Source organism: Pipistrellus kuhlii, unplaced genomic scaffold (assembly GCF_014108245.1).
Source record: "Pipistrellus kuhlii isolate mPipKuh1 unplaced genomic scaffold, mPipKuh1.p scaffold_m20_p_4, whole genome shotgun sequence".
Classification (NCBI taxonomy): Eukaryota; Metazoa; Chordata; class Mammalia; order Chiroptera; family Vespertilionidae; genus Pipistrellus; species Pipistrellus kuhlii.
In genome coordinates, this window is record NW_023425540.1 from 39161402 (window position 1) to 39178478 (window position 17077).

Genomic DNA, 17077 nt, shown 5'->3' on the forward strand with positions numbered 1-17077 from the left:
GTATTGCAGGAGGCCCGAGCCATCCCCAGGTTCACTTTGATAGTGGTGTTTTCCTTATAGCCTCCTAAGTAACAAGTCAGCTCTCTGAACAACCCTGTGCCTTTAACATGTGTGTTTATCTGTTTCCTTAGCCTCCTGTCTCCAGCTCAGGGCCCCGCTGCCTGCAGCTGGCAGCCCAGCCACACAGCCCTAAACCCTCTGACTCTTCACCCAGGCAACACCGTAACGCTTTGCTGTTTCATTCCTGCCATGCCTACTTCCTTTTCACGGGGGAACTTTTTGTTTTTATTTTTTAGAGCTCTTTCACAAGATGATCAAGATGACATTCACCTAAAATTAGAGGATATAATTCAACTGGTAAGTGCCCCCAGGGTCTTGCGCAGGCCACCTCCCAAAGGCCAGCAGTGTGCCTGGCCACGTGTTCCCTCTGTGAGGCTCTGGGAGGGGAACCGAATGTGCGTGGGGCTTGGGAACTGGTCCATGATGGGAATGGTCTTCTTCGCTAGAGTCTTTGATGGACTTTGTGCTTCGGCAGCTGACGGAGCACACCGGAGCCTCTCTGGGGTGTGTCTCACGCCCCTCTTCCTCCATATCTTGCAGACGGACTGTCCGAAGGCCGAGTGCTTTGAGACCTTGCCAGCCATGGAGCTGGCTGAGCAGATCACCCTCCTGGACCACATCGTTTTCAGAAGCATTCCCTACGAGTGAGTGCCGCCCCGGCAGCCCCGGGCCCTCTCAGTCAGGAAAGCGCCTTAGCGCTGAATTATCCCCAAGGCACATGTGTGTGCCGCGGTGTGTCTTAACCTTAAAGTGCTAAGGTCCCACGGAATGTCTTTTGGTTCCTGTTCATATTGGAAATGTTGATGTGGAACTAGGGGGGACTCTCAAGATGGTCACACTGTTTTTCTCTATGTATGACAACAAGCATAGAACGTAAATTCTCTAAATTTTGCTACCCACTTGCATAAGTCAACAAGTATTGCTGAGCTTTGACACCATGGTCTCCTCACACAGCCTTTTGATTTCTCGTGTAGAGTGAGGGGGTCTCTTTAAGCCCCCGCTCCTGGCTGTCATATTTGGTAGCCCATAAACAAGGCCTTTGCTTGGACAAATGTCAACTGTTGGCAGATGTTCTCTCTGAACAAAGAACTAAATAGAAGGTAAAGGAGGGGCTGGGCAAGAGATATGAACATGTCGTACAGAGAGAAGAGGACATCCGTGAGGATGGAAGGTCAGGCCTGTCAGGGTGGATTGGCGAGGGGTGGTTAGAGGGTCAGATCCACAGCTCTGTTAGGAAGACATGAGGCAGGGACAGAGGCTGCCCCTGCAGACTTTTATGTCATTTATCTTCTTTCCCTATCCCTCTTCCAGCACTCCTAGACCCACCCATGAACATGAAAAAAAAAAAAAAAATCGAAATGTGGCCCATTGGCCCTACCCAATGTCTATCTGAAGACATGTGTTAGGAACCACAGTGCTTCTTCCCCCTCCTCCTCACAACCCTCCAGTGCAGTGAGGATTCAGAAGGAGATGAGCATGACCTCTGTGGAGGAGGAGAAAGAGGGAAGCCCAAACCTTGGTGTGGTTTCTTTCTGGGACCCTCCCCACCTCTCACCTCTGCCCCTTTGTGCTAGTGTGAACATCTACCAGTTATTTCCATCCACGGAACTGGCACACCTTTTGTCCAACAGCCTTGCAGGATGGGAGCAGAACCACCAATAGTACCACCACAAAGAACTGGCCCAGACACTCAGTCAGCATTTCTGGGTTAAGAATATGTCAGAGTGATTTTATTTCTAGTTATTCTCTGTAATGACTATGCTATATAATAAAAGGGTAATATGAAAATCGACTGAACGGCATGACGACTAGTTGCTATGAAGCACACTAATCATCAGGGGCAGACACTCAATGCAGGAGCTGCCCCTTGGTGGACAGTGCTCTCCCATAGGGGGAGCACTGCTCAGACACAAGCCTGCTTGATGGCTGGTGAGCACAGCGGCTGGTGGAGGGAGCCTTTCCTGTTTCTGCAGCAGCACTAAGGATGTCTGACTGCACCTTAGATCCACTTTCTGTGGGAGCGGGCCTAAGCCATCAGTTGGACATCACTCGAGGGCTGCCAGACTGTAAAAGGGTGCAGGCCGGGCTGAGGGACACCCCCCCCCCCCCTTGCCTAGTGCATGAATGTCATGCGCCAGGCTTCTAGTATAAAATAATTCCTGTATGTTCTACCTTGATGGTCACTTACTGTGAACTGGTGGCCTGCTCAAAGGTGAAGTGAAAGAGCAGGAATGTTATTTGGAAGACAGGCCTTCCACCAGGCTGAGCTCCCAGCTGTGACTGCCTTCACCACATGAATGGGCTGTATCGTGTTTGTTTACTCAGCCCTCCTCAGGGTGTTCTGTTCTGGGCTTCTGGGAGAACAAAGGAATGTCCTGCCCATGGAATCATATTCTTCTGGAGGCAGCAGAGCAAAGTGGAGGAGAACAGGCTGGTCTTGATTAACATTTTTGGTAGTGATTGATTTTTTTGGACCTTCTGCCAAGGCTTACATTTTTTTTTTTTTTAACAAGCCAATCCAAGGAAAATAGTCTTGGTTTCTGAGTTAGTATTTAACCTCTTTATTCTTCTGTGTTGGTCATTGTTTTCCAACTTTAGAGAAGCCTTTATAATGATCCTAACAGGGACAAAGTTCCAGAGAAAGCTGGAAACTGGAAAATCTCTTTCTTTTTTGCATGACATTGTGAAATGCTAGAGTTGAGCTAAAATTCATTTGAGAGAGTCAGCAGCAGCAGGTGTTGGGCAATGTCACGTTTAATATATATCATATTAATAATTATGCACACCAATAATTGACCATTTTTAAAAGCTTACTTGGTTTTATATTTTGCTTTGAACTTCCAGAGAGTTTCTTGGGCAGGGCTGGATGAAGCTGGATAAAAATGAAAGAACACCTTACATTATGAAAACCAGCAAGCACTTTAATGATGTGAGTAACCATGAACAGAAAACCTCGGGCATGTTACAGGAAGAGGAAGACCAGGGCCTTAAGATTCTTTTCCTAAAACAGAGCTACCCTCATGGGATGGATGGGATGTTAAAGACACACTTAGCTCTCCTAAGAGCTCACAGTGATGTCAGGATTTTCAGTAAACTTCCAGGTGCAAGTGGTTTACTTCTGATGGTGCTCGAGTCTGGTAAGTGCTCAATAATGTATAGGCTGGGGTAATTATTTTCATCATAATCATTACTACCTCATAGATCAACCGCTTCTGACAGAGTGAACAGCACATGGGCCACTGGTCCCTGGTGGTGTTGGTGACAGGCAGGTGGGGTTGGTGCACCCTCTCTCATCATGACTGAATGCATTCCAGGCTTGGAAGGGACCTCTTTGAGAAAGATTGTGGTTCTGCTGTGACCAGCAGCTGGTCTACCTCCCTTTTCTCAGCGGTAAGATGGAGTTGCTTTATACCCATTGACTCCTCATTTGTCCTGTTCTAATGGTTTCAGTCCCAAATTAGAACCACAGATGTTGGAGTGTCTTCAGGGCTTCCCAGGGGAAAAGGAAGGTCCTCTTTGCAGTTACAGTAAAAGAAAAAGAAAAAAAGACTACCAGGTAAATTAACAGGTCATCTGGAATCAAAATACAAATCAGCAGTGTAGATTCCCAAGACAGTGTTTTTGTTTTGTTTTGTTTTGTTTTGTTTTAAATTGATTTTTTTTCAGAGAGGAAGGTAGAGAAATAGAGAGTTAGAAACATCAATGAGAGAGAAACATTGACCAGCTGCCTCTTGCACACCCCCTACTGGGGATATGCCCACAACCAACGTAATACATGCCCCTGACAGGAATCAAACCTGGGACCTTTCAGTCCGCAGACCGATGCTCTATCACTGAGCCAAACTGGTTTCGGCAAGACAGTGCTTTTGCACAGAGTGCCTGCAGAGTAGTTACAGGCCAAGTGAACGTTAACACACAATGAGCATCAGAGCCACTGAAGAAAACCTGGGCCAAGGTGTCCAAGCAGGTGAGCATCAGCGTGCGACACATCCTGCTGCAGAGAGGCTGGGAGACCCGAGCCAAGTAAAAGACAGACGCATGGCCCCCCTGGGCCACTCTGGAAGCAGAGCCTCTGGAGTGGAAAACCAACCTCCGCCGCCTGTGCCGCACACACACTTGGGGTACAATGGACACTCAAATGGGGTTCAGTCCCAAGCTCCATACCCACATCGCCACTGCTTGTGCTCTCAGTTTGCAAATGAATTTATTGTTAGCACCTCCAGTTTCTGCATCTTATTCTTTGTTCTCAGTCTCACATGATGGCCTTGCCATCCACCCACTCGACCAAGGACAGAATCTAAAGATCCTCCTTGACTCCTTCTTCTCCCTTGCCCATCCCCACCACCATCCCCAACGTATCAGTGAACACTAAGTCTACATAGGTCTCGGCGCCTGTCCTCTCCTTCCCACTGCCATCACCTTGACTTGGCCTTTCATCCTTTCTCCCCAGGAGCTCTAACTCTCTATCCCCTGCTGCCTCACTGCCCTCCCACCCACTCCTCACACAGGAATCACTTCTCTGAAAGGCCAATTTAATTATACTGATTTCTTAGACAAAACTCTGTAAGTGGCTATCCCTCACCTTCCAGATATGGTTCAGCTGCTCATCCTGGCCTACAAGAGCCCTGTTCACCTGTCATCCTTGTCTCTCATGACTCCTGGGCTCCTCAGAGGGCTGCCAGATCCTCCCTTGCACCATGCCTTCCATCTCTGTCCTGTGCAAAATGCTCTTCTACAATACATTGGTGGAAAGCAGTGGCTAACTCCCTCTGATCCTTTAGGACTCAGTTCAGCCACAACCTCATTCCAAAAGCCTCCTCTGTTCTAGGCTAGATGTCCCATGAGCCTCTATGCTCTCAACCACACTCCCCACCCCGTGAGGACTTGGCTTTGCATTTCACTGTGTGGCATTTGCTGTTTATGTCTGCCCACCCCCTCACCTTCCCATCTAGCTAGACTCAGTGCTTTAAGGTCAGGGGTGCTAATTTATGTCTTTCTGTTTCCAGCTCCTAAAAAAATGCCTGGCTCATAGTAGGTACTCAATATAAAATAAATTTTTAATAAATATGCATATTGATAATTCTGAGGCACTATATCTATCCTAAGCCCTAAGTTTGTGGTTTTTTTTTTTTTTTTTTTTTTTTGCCATTATCCCCAGCTTTCACAAATGTTCCCTCAAAATCTCAAAAAAAAAAAAAATTAAAAGAAAGATCTTAAGTGGTTACAAAATTATCAAAGAATGCCTGTACCCATCAGATTTAGTATCTATAATAATAAAAGGGTAATATGCTAGACGTCTTCCGGATGTCATTCTGGACATCCTTCCTGATGAAGCTAGGCTGGAGGAAACCCAGCCCGTGTCCCAGGTGCCTGCTGGCAGCCGGAGGAGGGAAGCCCGGGTCCCGGGTGCCAGAGGGAAGCGGGTGCTGGCAGCCGGGGGAAGGAAGGCCTACTCTCGCACACATTTTCATGCATCGGGCCTTTACTACAGATACAAAATTAGACCCCATATTCTCTTTTTAGCAATCAATCCTATTCTTCCCTTTTCCTTTCCATATTCTGTATTGAGCTTCTTAAGTTATTTCTTTTTTCTCTTGGCTTTTATTAAAAGTATTACAGTGCTTAGCCTTGAAACTATAGGTCCTTTTTCTGCTGGTGGGGAAAAAATTCAAGAAGATAGGAAGGAGAAAATATTCTCTCTTCCATTTTCACTGAAGTGTTTCTGGTTTGAGAGTTTATCAGGTTAGAAACTATTTGATTTGTTTTCTTCTTCTGTGACAACTGAGGATTCCTAGAGTGAATATTCCATACCGAAAGGGGCAAGGAGCATGTTGAGAGCCCCCAAGAAGTGAGAGGTTGCCATTCCTCAGGGGTTAGCTCATTCTATTCCATTTCCTCAATAACTGTTGAAAATGGCTCCTTCATCAAAATTACTGATGAGCTAAGTCACCTCTTCCCCCAACAAGCTGATTCTAAGCCCTGCCTCTCTTCCCTCTGAGGATGAACAGGTGCTCATTAGTTTGTTAGTATTGGTATAGACTTCAGTCACACCAGAAAGTTGTCTAAAGCTGGACTATGGTCTCCATGTTCCTTGGTACCCTGCTTTCCTGACATTTCTGCAGGTAACTCGAGTATGTGGCCTGAATGCATTCCTTTGGCTCTTAGCCGCCTCTTTTGGCTTTCCCGTTGTCTCAGATGAGTAACCTGGTGGCCTCCCAGATCATGAATTACGCAGATATCAGCTCTCGTGCCAACGCCATTGAGAAGTGGGTGGCGGTGGCAGACATTTGCCGATGTCTGCACAACTACAACGGCATGCTGGAGATCACCTCGGCCTTAAACAGGACCGCCATCTACCGGCTGAAGAAAACCTGGGCCAAGGTGTCCAAGCAGGTGAGCATCAGCGTGCGACACATCCTGCTGCAGAGAGGCTGGGAGACCTGAGCCAAGATAAATATTACTAATTAGGAAAAAATTAACTGAAACGAGCAGCTCAGTTGCCAAAGAAAGGTGCCAATGTGGGTAATTACTGTGTTCTTACCACTTAATTGATTCCACTCAGTGCACTTATAAATGGTTCATTCAGAAAAGAAAATACAACCCAAAATGTTCATTATGACTTGCTTGGGGATAACCTCAAACCATGTGGTTGACAGGAGTTTTTTCCTCAATTACTTAGAGAGGGCACACTGATCTCAAATGAGGTTGAGTGAACATCCTCTCTCCCTCAAAGTAAGGGTGCAAATGCCTTAGGGCCAAACACCAGGGATGAGGGGCCTCAACATTCATCTCTTTCTGTTACTCATGTAGTGAATGTAAAGTTCCGGCATGATGACTAAGATGTACAGATACAGAGCTTTATTAATTTTCTCAGCATGCGCATGCTGTCATTTTCATTCAGATAACTTCAGTCACAGTTTCCCCGGGCTTTTCCTCCTGGCCTTCTCCGTGGGTGTTGGCCGGAGTTGGGAGAGCCCCTCCAGGCTTATGGGACAGGGTAGTCTGAGGAGCCTCGAGCCGGGCATTCCTAGTGCTTTTCGCAGCCAAGCTGCCTGGATGCGAGTGTTCCCAAGTGTGTGTGATCATCCCCAAGGGCCACCCTCTTTTCCTCCCATGTGCCATGAAAGTCCAGATCAATGTCAACAACAATTCCATCTCTTGGTATATATCAATTGTATTTTTCTAACAAGTTGATGAAGATGACCACATCAAAAAAAAGGGGGGGGGGGATTTGGAGTAGAGGATATTGATAGGTCAATAACCAAACAACCAATATCTACTTCGATGATTTGGAAATCAACACTCAAAGAGATTCATCATGAAACTCCCTGACATGAGACTTCACCTTTAAAAGTCTCTATTCAACATGTGCCTTTCAGTCCTTTAAGACCCAGAGTGTCTCATGCATTGCTATTTTTACTTTCTAAACATTTTCTTCTATTTTTGACTGAATGGTATAGTCAGTTTTTCTTTTCCACATGTTTGCCCCCCACACACACATATCAAATTTAAATATAATACCTCATCTCAATACTTTGAAAATTATATTCCATCACAGAAATCTGCTATTGTGGAAGAGAACTAAGCATCTTTTGGTAATTCTTATCAAACCATAGTAGTATTTCATGATATACTAAGACATTTGTTTCTTTCTAGACAAAAGCTCTAATGGACAAACTTCAGAAGACTGTTTCATCTGAAGGAAGATTTAAAAATCTTAGAGAAACCCTTAAAAAGTATGTATATCTTTATTAAATTATCCATAATTTATAAATATATTTAAATAATTTACATAGTGTTCACATAGAGGCCTACCTCCTACTTTGCTTTGTAAAGAAAAACAAATAAGAAACTATTTCCATCATTACATATTTTTCTGATTTTCCTTTTTACTTAGAATACTGTCCATATAGTGTCATATAGGTATACTCACAGTATGCAGAGTATTCCAACAAGAAGAAAAATGTCACCACAGTAAATCAAACCATGATTTACTATAAAAAATTTGATTGAATATTTCTTAAGCTAAGTGCAATGATACCCTGTGATTTTTAAAATTTAAATATCCCAGTATCTATTAACTATTGTTATCTATTTTTGGCCTTTTATTGCTGGATCTTTCACTCTTGAGAGAAGGAAAGAAAAAGAATCTACACTAATAAAAGATGCATATTGACCATACATTCACTATGCCCACCAGCCAATCAGGAGTGATTATGCAAATTAACCCAACAAAGATTGTGGTTTATTTGCATATGCAGGTGTCCCGAGGCCAGGGGTGGATAGCAGGCATTTCACACTACTGCAGCTGCTTCAGGCCTCTGGGCAGCATGGGAAGGTGGAAAGGTGGCTCCTGGTGGAACGAAGGCAGAAAGGTGGCTCTGGGCCAGAGCAAAGGCTGTGCTGGCAGCCAGGGTAAGGAAGGCCCATTCTGCACAAATCCTCGTGCATTGGGTATCTAGTAAAGAGAATAAAAAGGAGAAGGATAGGATAGGATAGGATAGGATAGGATAGGATAGGATAGAATAGGATAAATCTTCTACAGCTGGTTTTCTCACTATCTGCACATAGGTCCTGTGATGCCAGAGGTAAAAGAAAGACTCCTAGTGATAACAACAACAACAACAACAATAGAACAATAACTATTCATTGAATAGTTATTAAGTTACAGAATCCATGCTAAGTGCTTGCTGTGTTTTTTTTAGGCCTCACAACTAACTAGAGACATACGTTTTATTGTCTCCATTTTATAGATGAGGAAACTAGTTCAGAGCGTTAGGACAGCATCACTTAGTCGGTGGTCAAGCTAGGACTCAAACTCACTTCTCTCTGGATCAAAGGCCCATGTTCTCAGCTCTAGACTCTGAGAAGACCCAGTGTAACCCTCCTAAAAAAAACAAACAGGGTCTCGCTTTAGTGTGCAGTCATAACATTAATTACATCTGTGGATTTAAATACTAACTAAAACAGAAAACCAGTTTATAACCTCTAATCCCAGTGATTTTTCCACCCTGTTCTTTAAGGTTGAGTGTTGGCACTTTAACGAGGTAAGGGATTAGAGACTCCCTACCTGCATTTACCCCTCAGAGGAGTGTAGCCAATTTACAGTACTGTAAACAAATACTGCCAACAAGCATGGTTAGCAAATATTCTGTATTTGTCTATGAGCTATCCTGTTGTTTGAACATGTCATTGTCTCAAACACATAGTAAAGCGTGGGCTGTCATTTGTGTTATATTCTATTATGAGAAGATGTATTTAAAACTCTGCATATCAATATGATTGTCTAACCACTATGTTGTACACCTGAAACTAATACAGGATAATATTGAATGTGAACTATAATTGAAAAACAAGATGAGAAATTGTATGTTATATATTTTTCATCACAATAAAAAAAGTACTCTGTATATCATAAGTGTGCTTTTGAAAATGGAATTAGAGGACTTCATTCTTCAGGATGAAGCAGCATAGTTGCTTCCTGTTTAACTGGGGAGGGAAACCGACATGTGTGTGAATGAGCATGGGAACGGCTCCTCTTGGTCTTGCAGTTGTAACCCCCCCGCCGTTCCTTATCTGGGGATGTACCTGACAGACCTGGCATTTATTGAAGAAGGAACACCAAACTTCACTGAGGAAGGCCTTGTCAATTTCTCCAAAATGAGAATGGTAGGTGATAATGTCCTCATCCGCCCATTTTAATAACTTCACTAGCTTATGGAGAAGAGGCTACGTCATGAAAGCCACTGCTTGCTTTTTAATCTCGAGGTGGATGGGGTGGTGGACACTGGGTCTAACACTTGATGTTGGCCAACTGAGGAGGTTTTCATCTGAGCCACTTCAACTTGCAATCTGAGCAAAGGGGGTGGGGAATAAAGCTCCTGGGGTGGCTGTCTAAGACTGGCCAGTGATAGACAGATGCTGAATGCTTCTTGCTCAACAACAAGGTTCTGAGCACCAGCCTTAACAGCAAGGAGCACATGGACAAAAGCATCCAGAGCTTGCCTCTCCGGAGCCGAGCCACTCAGTGCCAGCTGCTTCCCTGATTGTGAATTCAGTATTTCCTTGCTGTTAGCATTTCCTATAGCTCATTGAAAGGCAAGAAAGCCCTGTGCATAGGGAATGATCAGGCAGAGCTCCAGATACCTCACTGAGGAAGTGACTACTCTAGGCTAGGCTCCCAGAAGAATGTGCTGCACACAAGGAAATACTTCCTTTTTGCTTCTGTTGTTGTTTCTTTGTCAGATATCACACATCGTCAGAGAGATACGCCAGTTCCAGCAGACATCCTATCGAATAGAGCATCAGCCAAAGGTAATATTGTTTCTTTATTAAATAAAAAATTATTTTGGTTGATCAATAATACCAAAAGCTGTCTCACAGAAACGACCAATAAAATAGACAAATCTTTGGCAAGTTGGATGTAAAAGAAAATTAATAATATAAGGCAAAAGACACCAATTTAGCATCAAATTCTATTGATTTTGCATCCTAATATTTCTCTTGAATCTGTTTACATCACCACCACCCCTGGTCCAAGCTACTAATAATCTGTTACCTGATCTATTTGTATTCACTTTAGAATGCAAAACCCATTTTACAAGTTACAGCTGGACAGAACACTTTGAAACACAAAATGGAATATGTCTTCAACTTTCATAAACTATTTTACTGGTTTCCCATTGCTCTTAGGATAAAGAAAGAAAAAGACCTTGCTATGTCCAAAAAGTCTTGCGTTATGTAGTCTCTACTCATCTTTCAAGATTCCTCTCACATCATATACCTCTTTTACCCTTTCTTCTCTCCATCCCAGCCTCAACTGTCCAGCCTTCCTTCCTCCCTCCCTCCTTCCCTCCTTCCCTCCCTCCATCCTTCCCCTCCCTCCCTCCCTCCCTTCCATTTTTTTCCTCCTTCCTTCCTTCCTTCCTTCCTTCCTTCCTTCCTTCCTTCCTTCCTTCCTTCCTTCCTTCCTTCTTTACATTTTTAAGTGTTATTGTTTTTTAGAATAGTTTTAACTTTACAGAAACATTGAGAAGGTAGTACAGAATATAACTTACAGCCAGTTTTCCTTACTATTTTTTGGAACTTGACAAACTTATCCTAAAACTAATAAAGAAGCTTAGATAGGCAAAGAACAGACAAGATTTTTTTTTTTTTTTAAATAAGAGTAAGGGAGAGCTTTCCTTACCAGATTCAGACACATGTCCTAAATTGTAGTGCATAAAATAGGATTATATGGGCCCTGGCTGGTGTGCTTAGTGGTTGGAGTGTTAACTGAGGACCAAAGGCTCTCCTGTTTGATTCCCAGTCAAGGGTATGCACCTGGATTGCAGGTCAATTCCCGATTTCTTCCACTCTCTAAAAATCAGGTGAGGATATTTTAAAAAGGATTATCTTAAAAAAAAGGATTATACAGGTATAGGAATACAAATTAAATGAAGCAGGATAAAAGTCTAGATGCATATTTTATCTAAACGAAAATCTAATCTATAATAATAAAAGTGTAATATGCAAATTGACCGAACAGCTGAACAGCAGAACGACTTCCAGACGACCTTCCAGATGAACTTCAGGGCTGCGAGGGCCGGCCTCTAGGATGGTATAAAGGAGGCTTTTTTTAAGAACTGGAAAAAACTTGACCATCCAGTAAATGAGGAATTTTGCCTCTCCATCTTATATATTATTCATAAAAATAAATCCCTGATGATTTTATTACCTAAAAAGAAAAAGCAACATTAAATGATTTTAACAAAATAGAGGAGAAAATATTTATAATCTTTAGATTTGAAAGACTTCCTTAATCACTGAATGCAAAGCTGTAAAAGACAAGTTTGATAAATTTTACCGCATCAAATTAAAAAACTTCTGCATGACAAAAGGCAATTGTTTAAAAAGTCAAAATTCGCCGAAACTGGTTTGGCTCAATGGATAGAGCGTCGGCTTGGGAACTGAAAGGTCGTGGGTTCGATTCCAGTCAAGGGCATGTGCCTTTTTTGCGGGCATATCCCCAGTAGGGGGTGTGCAAGAGGCAGCTGATCGAAGACTCTCTCTCATTGATGTTTCTAACTATCTATCTCTCTCCTTTCCTCTCTGTACAAAATCAATAAAATGTATTTTTTTTTTAAAAAGTCAAAATTCAAGCAGAATACAAACCAAATGATAACAAGGGTGCCTCTTGAGGGAAGAGCCCAGCGAATTGGGAGAACACTAGAGATGTTTAGTTTCATTATTATTATTATTATTATTATTGGCAATATTACATATGTTCTCATTTCTCCTCCCTTTGCCCACCTCCACTCAGCCCCCACTTCCCTTCCCTCTGGCCATCACCATACTACTATCTGTGTCTGCGGGTTATGCCTATATGTTCTTTGGCTAATCCTTTCATTGTTTTTATTTTTTTACATTGAGGATATATTAGTAATTTTTAGTTATGTAAATTTTTTAATGTTTAAAAGAATATGTTGAACTGTCAGATTCGATTAAGAAAAATGCAACATACCGGTGTCCTAAAGGAACTAACAGCGAGGATTTGCCTTTTTTCCTCAGGTCACTCAGTACTTGCTTGACAAAGCCCTCATCATAGATGAAGATACACTGTACGAGCTGTCACTAAAAATTGAACCTCGGCTCCCTGCTTGAAGATTTGGCCTTGCCCTGGGCCCGGGGAATTTTCATAGAAGGGGGAACAGACAGAACTGTGCATGCCATGCCTCCCACTGTACCATGAGGACAGGACGGAGACCAAAACAGGTCTCCTTTGTCCATGGAAGAAGGAACGTAACTGGATTCGGTCTCCAGTGAGAGAAGCCCAGCTGTTTGGGGTCAAAGACAGATGCTTCAGACTTGGGTGGGAAGGTGAAAAGAAGGATATTTGGTAAAGGTTGGTGGCACATTCCGCAGAAAGAGAATGTACGATGGGAGATGTGGTAGCCATTTTAATGACACAGGTAAGAAGGTACATTTCAAACTGTGCCCCAAGTTCAATCTTGGGGATGAGGATTCCTGGACAAGGCCTGTGATGATTCTCTGGCACTTTACCGGCCTGGGCACACCTACCCATCTTCTCCTGGGCCTTCACTGCTTCTGTTACATCTCCTTTGTCACAAGCTTCCAGAAAAGCCCAGGCTTCCTGTGGAGGGATGGGCTGGCGTCAGCAACTTCTGTCTACAGCATGTGCACGGTTGTCAGTGCATGGAGGAGTCAGGGCATGTTCTGAAACTGCCTTTTCAGTCTTTGGGGACAGGAGACGAAAGATACGATGAAGTCAAGTGCATTTGTACATAACATTTCTTTAACTAGAAACTCAGCAGGCTGTGCCCCAGAGGATTCCAGCCAGTGGCTTCGTGGGGTGGGTGGGGCTTCTCCCTGAGGCTGTGGTGCCAGAGAAGCCAACACCCTTGGAGGGGGACGTGCAGAGTTTGCAAAAGGTGCCGCACACCTCACCGGCAAAACTGTGGAGAAAGACAGAGGCCACCGGGTGCCGTGGGGAAGAGTGGGTTGCAAGGCTAAGTGAAACGGGGTAGCGCTTACAAATCTTTGCACACTGTTGTGCTTGTTTGCTTCCTTCCCCCTTACAGCAATGTGGGGAATCCTTTCTGATGTACACAAACCATTTTCTAGGCTCATTATGGAGACGGGTTGTATAGTTTTAAAAGCTGGTTAGTGGGAATTTCTTTTTAAAACCCACACTTCCACGTGCCCTTGGTAGACAGTTCTTCCCCTACCCTCTTTGTTTTTAAATTTTTATACTTTTGAGTGGAAATATTGTATGTATATGGAAAACCACTCAACAACTGTTATATCAGAATACCAACTGCTGGGGTTCGTACTGCTATTCTGTGAGGGGAAAGGGACCTTGCTGGTCCCGGGATTGCCAGTTGTTGAAGAAATGGGGCTCTCTCCATGTTTACTTCCCTCTCCTCTTCTCAGGGAGACCTCTGCTTTAAAAGAAGGAAAAGAAAAACGACAACAACATTCAGTTATTGTTGTCTGAGCCTGTTTGCACCTGATATTTTCACTTCGAGCCATGAAGTGTATCAATGCTGACAATGAACAACACTGATCTGCCTGGCTATTTTCCCTCTTTCTTCGCACTTTAATTATGTTGTTAGAGCTAGCAGCTGACTAACATTCACATGGCTGGCTCGTAAAACCTGGTGGAAGGGCCCGGCTTTGATAAAGTACCATGGAGATGGAGAATGTAGATTTTCCCTGCATGGTAAGGGCCATCTCTGTACATAACTATGTATCAAAATATCAAGTAAGTAAAAGAAAATATTTATAATATTTGAAGACCACTCCAAAAATATTTTCAGTAGCTCACATTAGCCAACAGTGTAGCACTAAACCCAAGGAGGGCTACTTATGAATACTTTCTTCTTCTTTTTTTTTTTTTTTTTACAGAAAGTTGCTTGTTTGTTCTCTTTAGTTTCAATTAAGAGGTTGAAGCATCTTGATGCATGATAAAAAGCATGGGTTGTTCGGATCCTAACAGTGCATAACTTGCAATTTATTTCTCAGTGTTCAGAGACTGAGGGCTTGAAACTAATATGTCAATTGCACCAAGCACCTCAAAGACTTGCATAAGAAAAGAAAGTAAAGGTTAACTTTCTTGACTCAAAAACAATCTTGGAAGATGAGTGAAAACAGGACAATCAGTGAAAGGACCACACACAGAACTTTCAGGCAAAAATAACTCCTAGAAATGTTAATGCCTTCCGGTTTGCCTCGGAGTCCCCAAAGTCTTCCAGGGGAAGGCGGTGGTCCTGTGTGTGCTTTCCCTGGAAGTTTGGAGCTGTATTTCTCTGACTCACATGTTCCAGAGCCACTGCAGCCATTCTTATTAAAGAAAAATAGGAGATAGAGACATTTCTAAACTCTCCCCGGCTTTTGGCAGGCAGGTTTTCTTCAAATAGTAAAGCTTTCATGTTTATTTCCTGCAGAATGTTGGCGCGCCTCCAGTGGTCAGCAATGGGCACTGTCAGTTGCTATGCTGACCTTTAGCATTTTATTGAGCTTTCCAAGTTCCTGCAGCTTCCTGAAGCCTTGCTGGAGGTGGGGGGAACCCCGCCTCCAAGGGAGTTCCTTTTCATGACCTGACCATTTCTGAGCCAGTGGGAATAGGAGCGCACATTTCAAAAGCCTCAATTTAGTCACATTTAAAATCCCCAAGAGCAACTTGTGGTGTTTCCTCCGATTGTTACAGCACCTATCCTCTTCTGCTTTGCAAGCTCCGTGAGTATTGTCGGAGCCTTCGCTCTTGGCTGCCTCTGCCTATATTCCATTATGTGAGACCCATTTCTAAGAGGAGATGGGAAGTCAGCCTCTAGCAACAAAGTAGCAAATACTTTTATTATTGCAAAATTAGCCCAGAAAGTCAGAAGTAAAGTTCAATTTCATGCTTGCAGATGAACACCCACATTTCATACTCTCAATGAAGTTATCTTGCAGCTTTTAGGGGATTCCATTGGTCATTGACTAAGACATCTAGTTTTGCTACAGGGACAAATCTCTTCCTTAGGCCAAAATATTATGTGACAGACTCAGGCATGCGGTAGAATGTTGTCACTTTTCCTTAGTGTTTCTCTGAAGGGACAGAGAGGGGAATTTTAAACTACTGTTGTGATAGTTTCAAGGGGCTCTCACCCAAAGTCCCAATTACTGTTTGTTAAATTTCAGTACGTCTTAAAGGACTACTTAAAAACAAAGGAAACTCATAAGAACTGAGTAACTTGAGAGAGAAACATTCCTTACATTTCAGTTAGTGTGTGTGATGATGGACCACATCTCTTCCCGCCCCCCCCCCCCTCCCGTATTACATGAGACAAGACTTTCCGTCAGCAATGATTGGGCCACTTTTAAATTCTCAACTAAAAAGAGTAATGCAGGAAGAGGGGTTATTCTCAATAAAATTAACTTCTATTTTAAAAGAAAAGGTTTTATTTAGCATTTCTTTTTAAAGTTTGAGGGTGTTTTGTGTTTTTTTTTCTGAAAAAAATATTTCCCTTCATTGTAAAGTATAAGATTATTTTTAAAATCCAACCTGTAGAGTTGATCATTTTGACTACTATTGAAATGGAATAAAATGATAACTACTATTTATGGCTAAAGAATAGAACCAGGTTAATGTGCACACCCAGAAGAAATAAATGAGTAAGAGCCCTTTTCTTTTCGGTAAGACAACAGACTGTAAGTTTAAATACTGAGTTGATTACAGATGCTACTGTGTGAATCCTGGTAATAAGACTCGAGTCAATGAAATCTGACCTAGTGACATATCTTCATTTCAGTTAGTGACACAATATTAAGGCAGGGCACAGATAAACAGAAAGTAGAAAACAACCATTTTGTTGTAGTTATGAATACATGAATAATTCCGAAAATTCGTTATCGGGGCTGCCACACAGCATGACTTTAACATTAAGGTTGATTGTACCTGGTCTCATCTGCTCAAGGAAAATAATAATCCCACTTCACATGCTGAACCACTGTCCTTTACTCACCCGTTTCTCTTTCCCCTACAAAGGCAGTTATGACAGATCACTGGATGAGGCTTCCCAGAGCCGAGTCCCAGACCCCACTCCACATCCTCAGCTGGGGAACCTCAGGCCAGTGCTGAAACCTCTCTGAGCCTGTTTTCTCGCCTACAAATGAAGTAAATAGTCGTTTATGTGCTGCCTACCTCACTGGGCTGTCATGAGGACAAAATGGGTTAGTCTGTAAACTGTATAAAGTGCTGTCCAAATGTGAGGTCACATGATTACCATCCTCCTCTCTCTTGAAGAAGAAGATTTAAATGTATTTCTGTGTGTGTGTGTGTGTGTGTGTGTGTGTGTGTGCGTGTAAGGGACAGACCCTTGTGTTACTTTGAGAAGCATATTGTTTGTGTCCAGTTACTTTGGAAATCTACTGACTTGTGATGCCGACAGAGGGATTTGTGTTTTGGCCATCGCTTGCCGTGCAAGGTATGGGCTATGCCTATATGCAAATTAAACTTCGCCTTTCTTGAATTCTC

General features: G+C 43.1%; 1 protein-coding gene across 4 annotated transcripts in view; it reads left to right on the forward strand.

The window, feature by feature from the left end:
* Positions 1 to 17077, forward strand: part of RASGRF2 (Ras protein specific guanine nucleotide releasing factor 2) — a 180983-nt gene extending 163906 nt beyond the window's left edge. For all 4 annotated transcript variants that reach the window (XM_045571672.1, XM_036409182.2, XM_045571673.1 and 1 more), the window contains exons 20-27: positions 297 to 357; positions 601 to 704; positions 2905 to 2989; positions 6256 to 6453; positions 7717 to 7796; positions 9612 to 9729; positions 10306 to 10374; positions 12610 to 17077. In XM_045571672.1, the coding sequence (XP_045427628.1) occupies positions 297 to 357; positions 601 to 704; positions 2905 to 2989; positions 6256 to 6453; positions 7717 to 7796; positions 9612 to 9729; positions 10306 to 10374; positions 12610 to 12702 (808 nt within the window). In that variant the 3' untranslated portion in view covers positions 12703 to 17077. The remainder of the gene's footprint in view (positions 1 to 296; positions 358 to 600; positions 705 to 2904; positions 2990 to 6255; positions 6454 to 7716; positions 7797 to 9611; positions 9730 to 10305; positions 10375 to 12609) is intronic.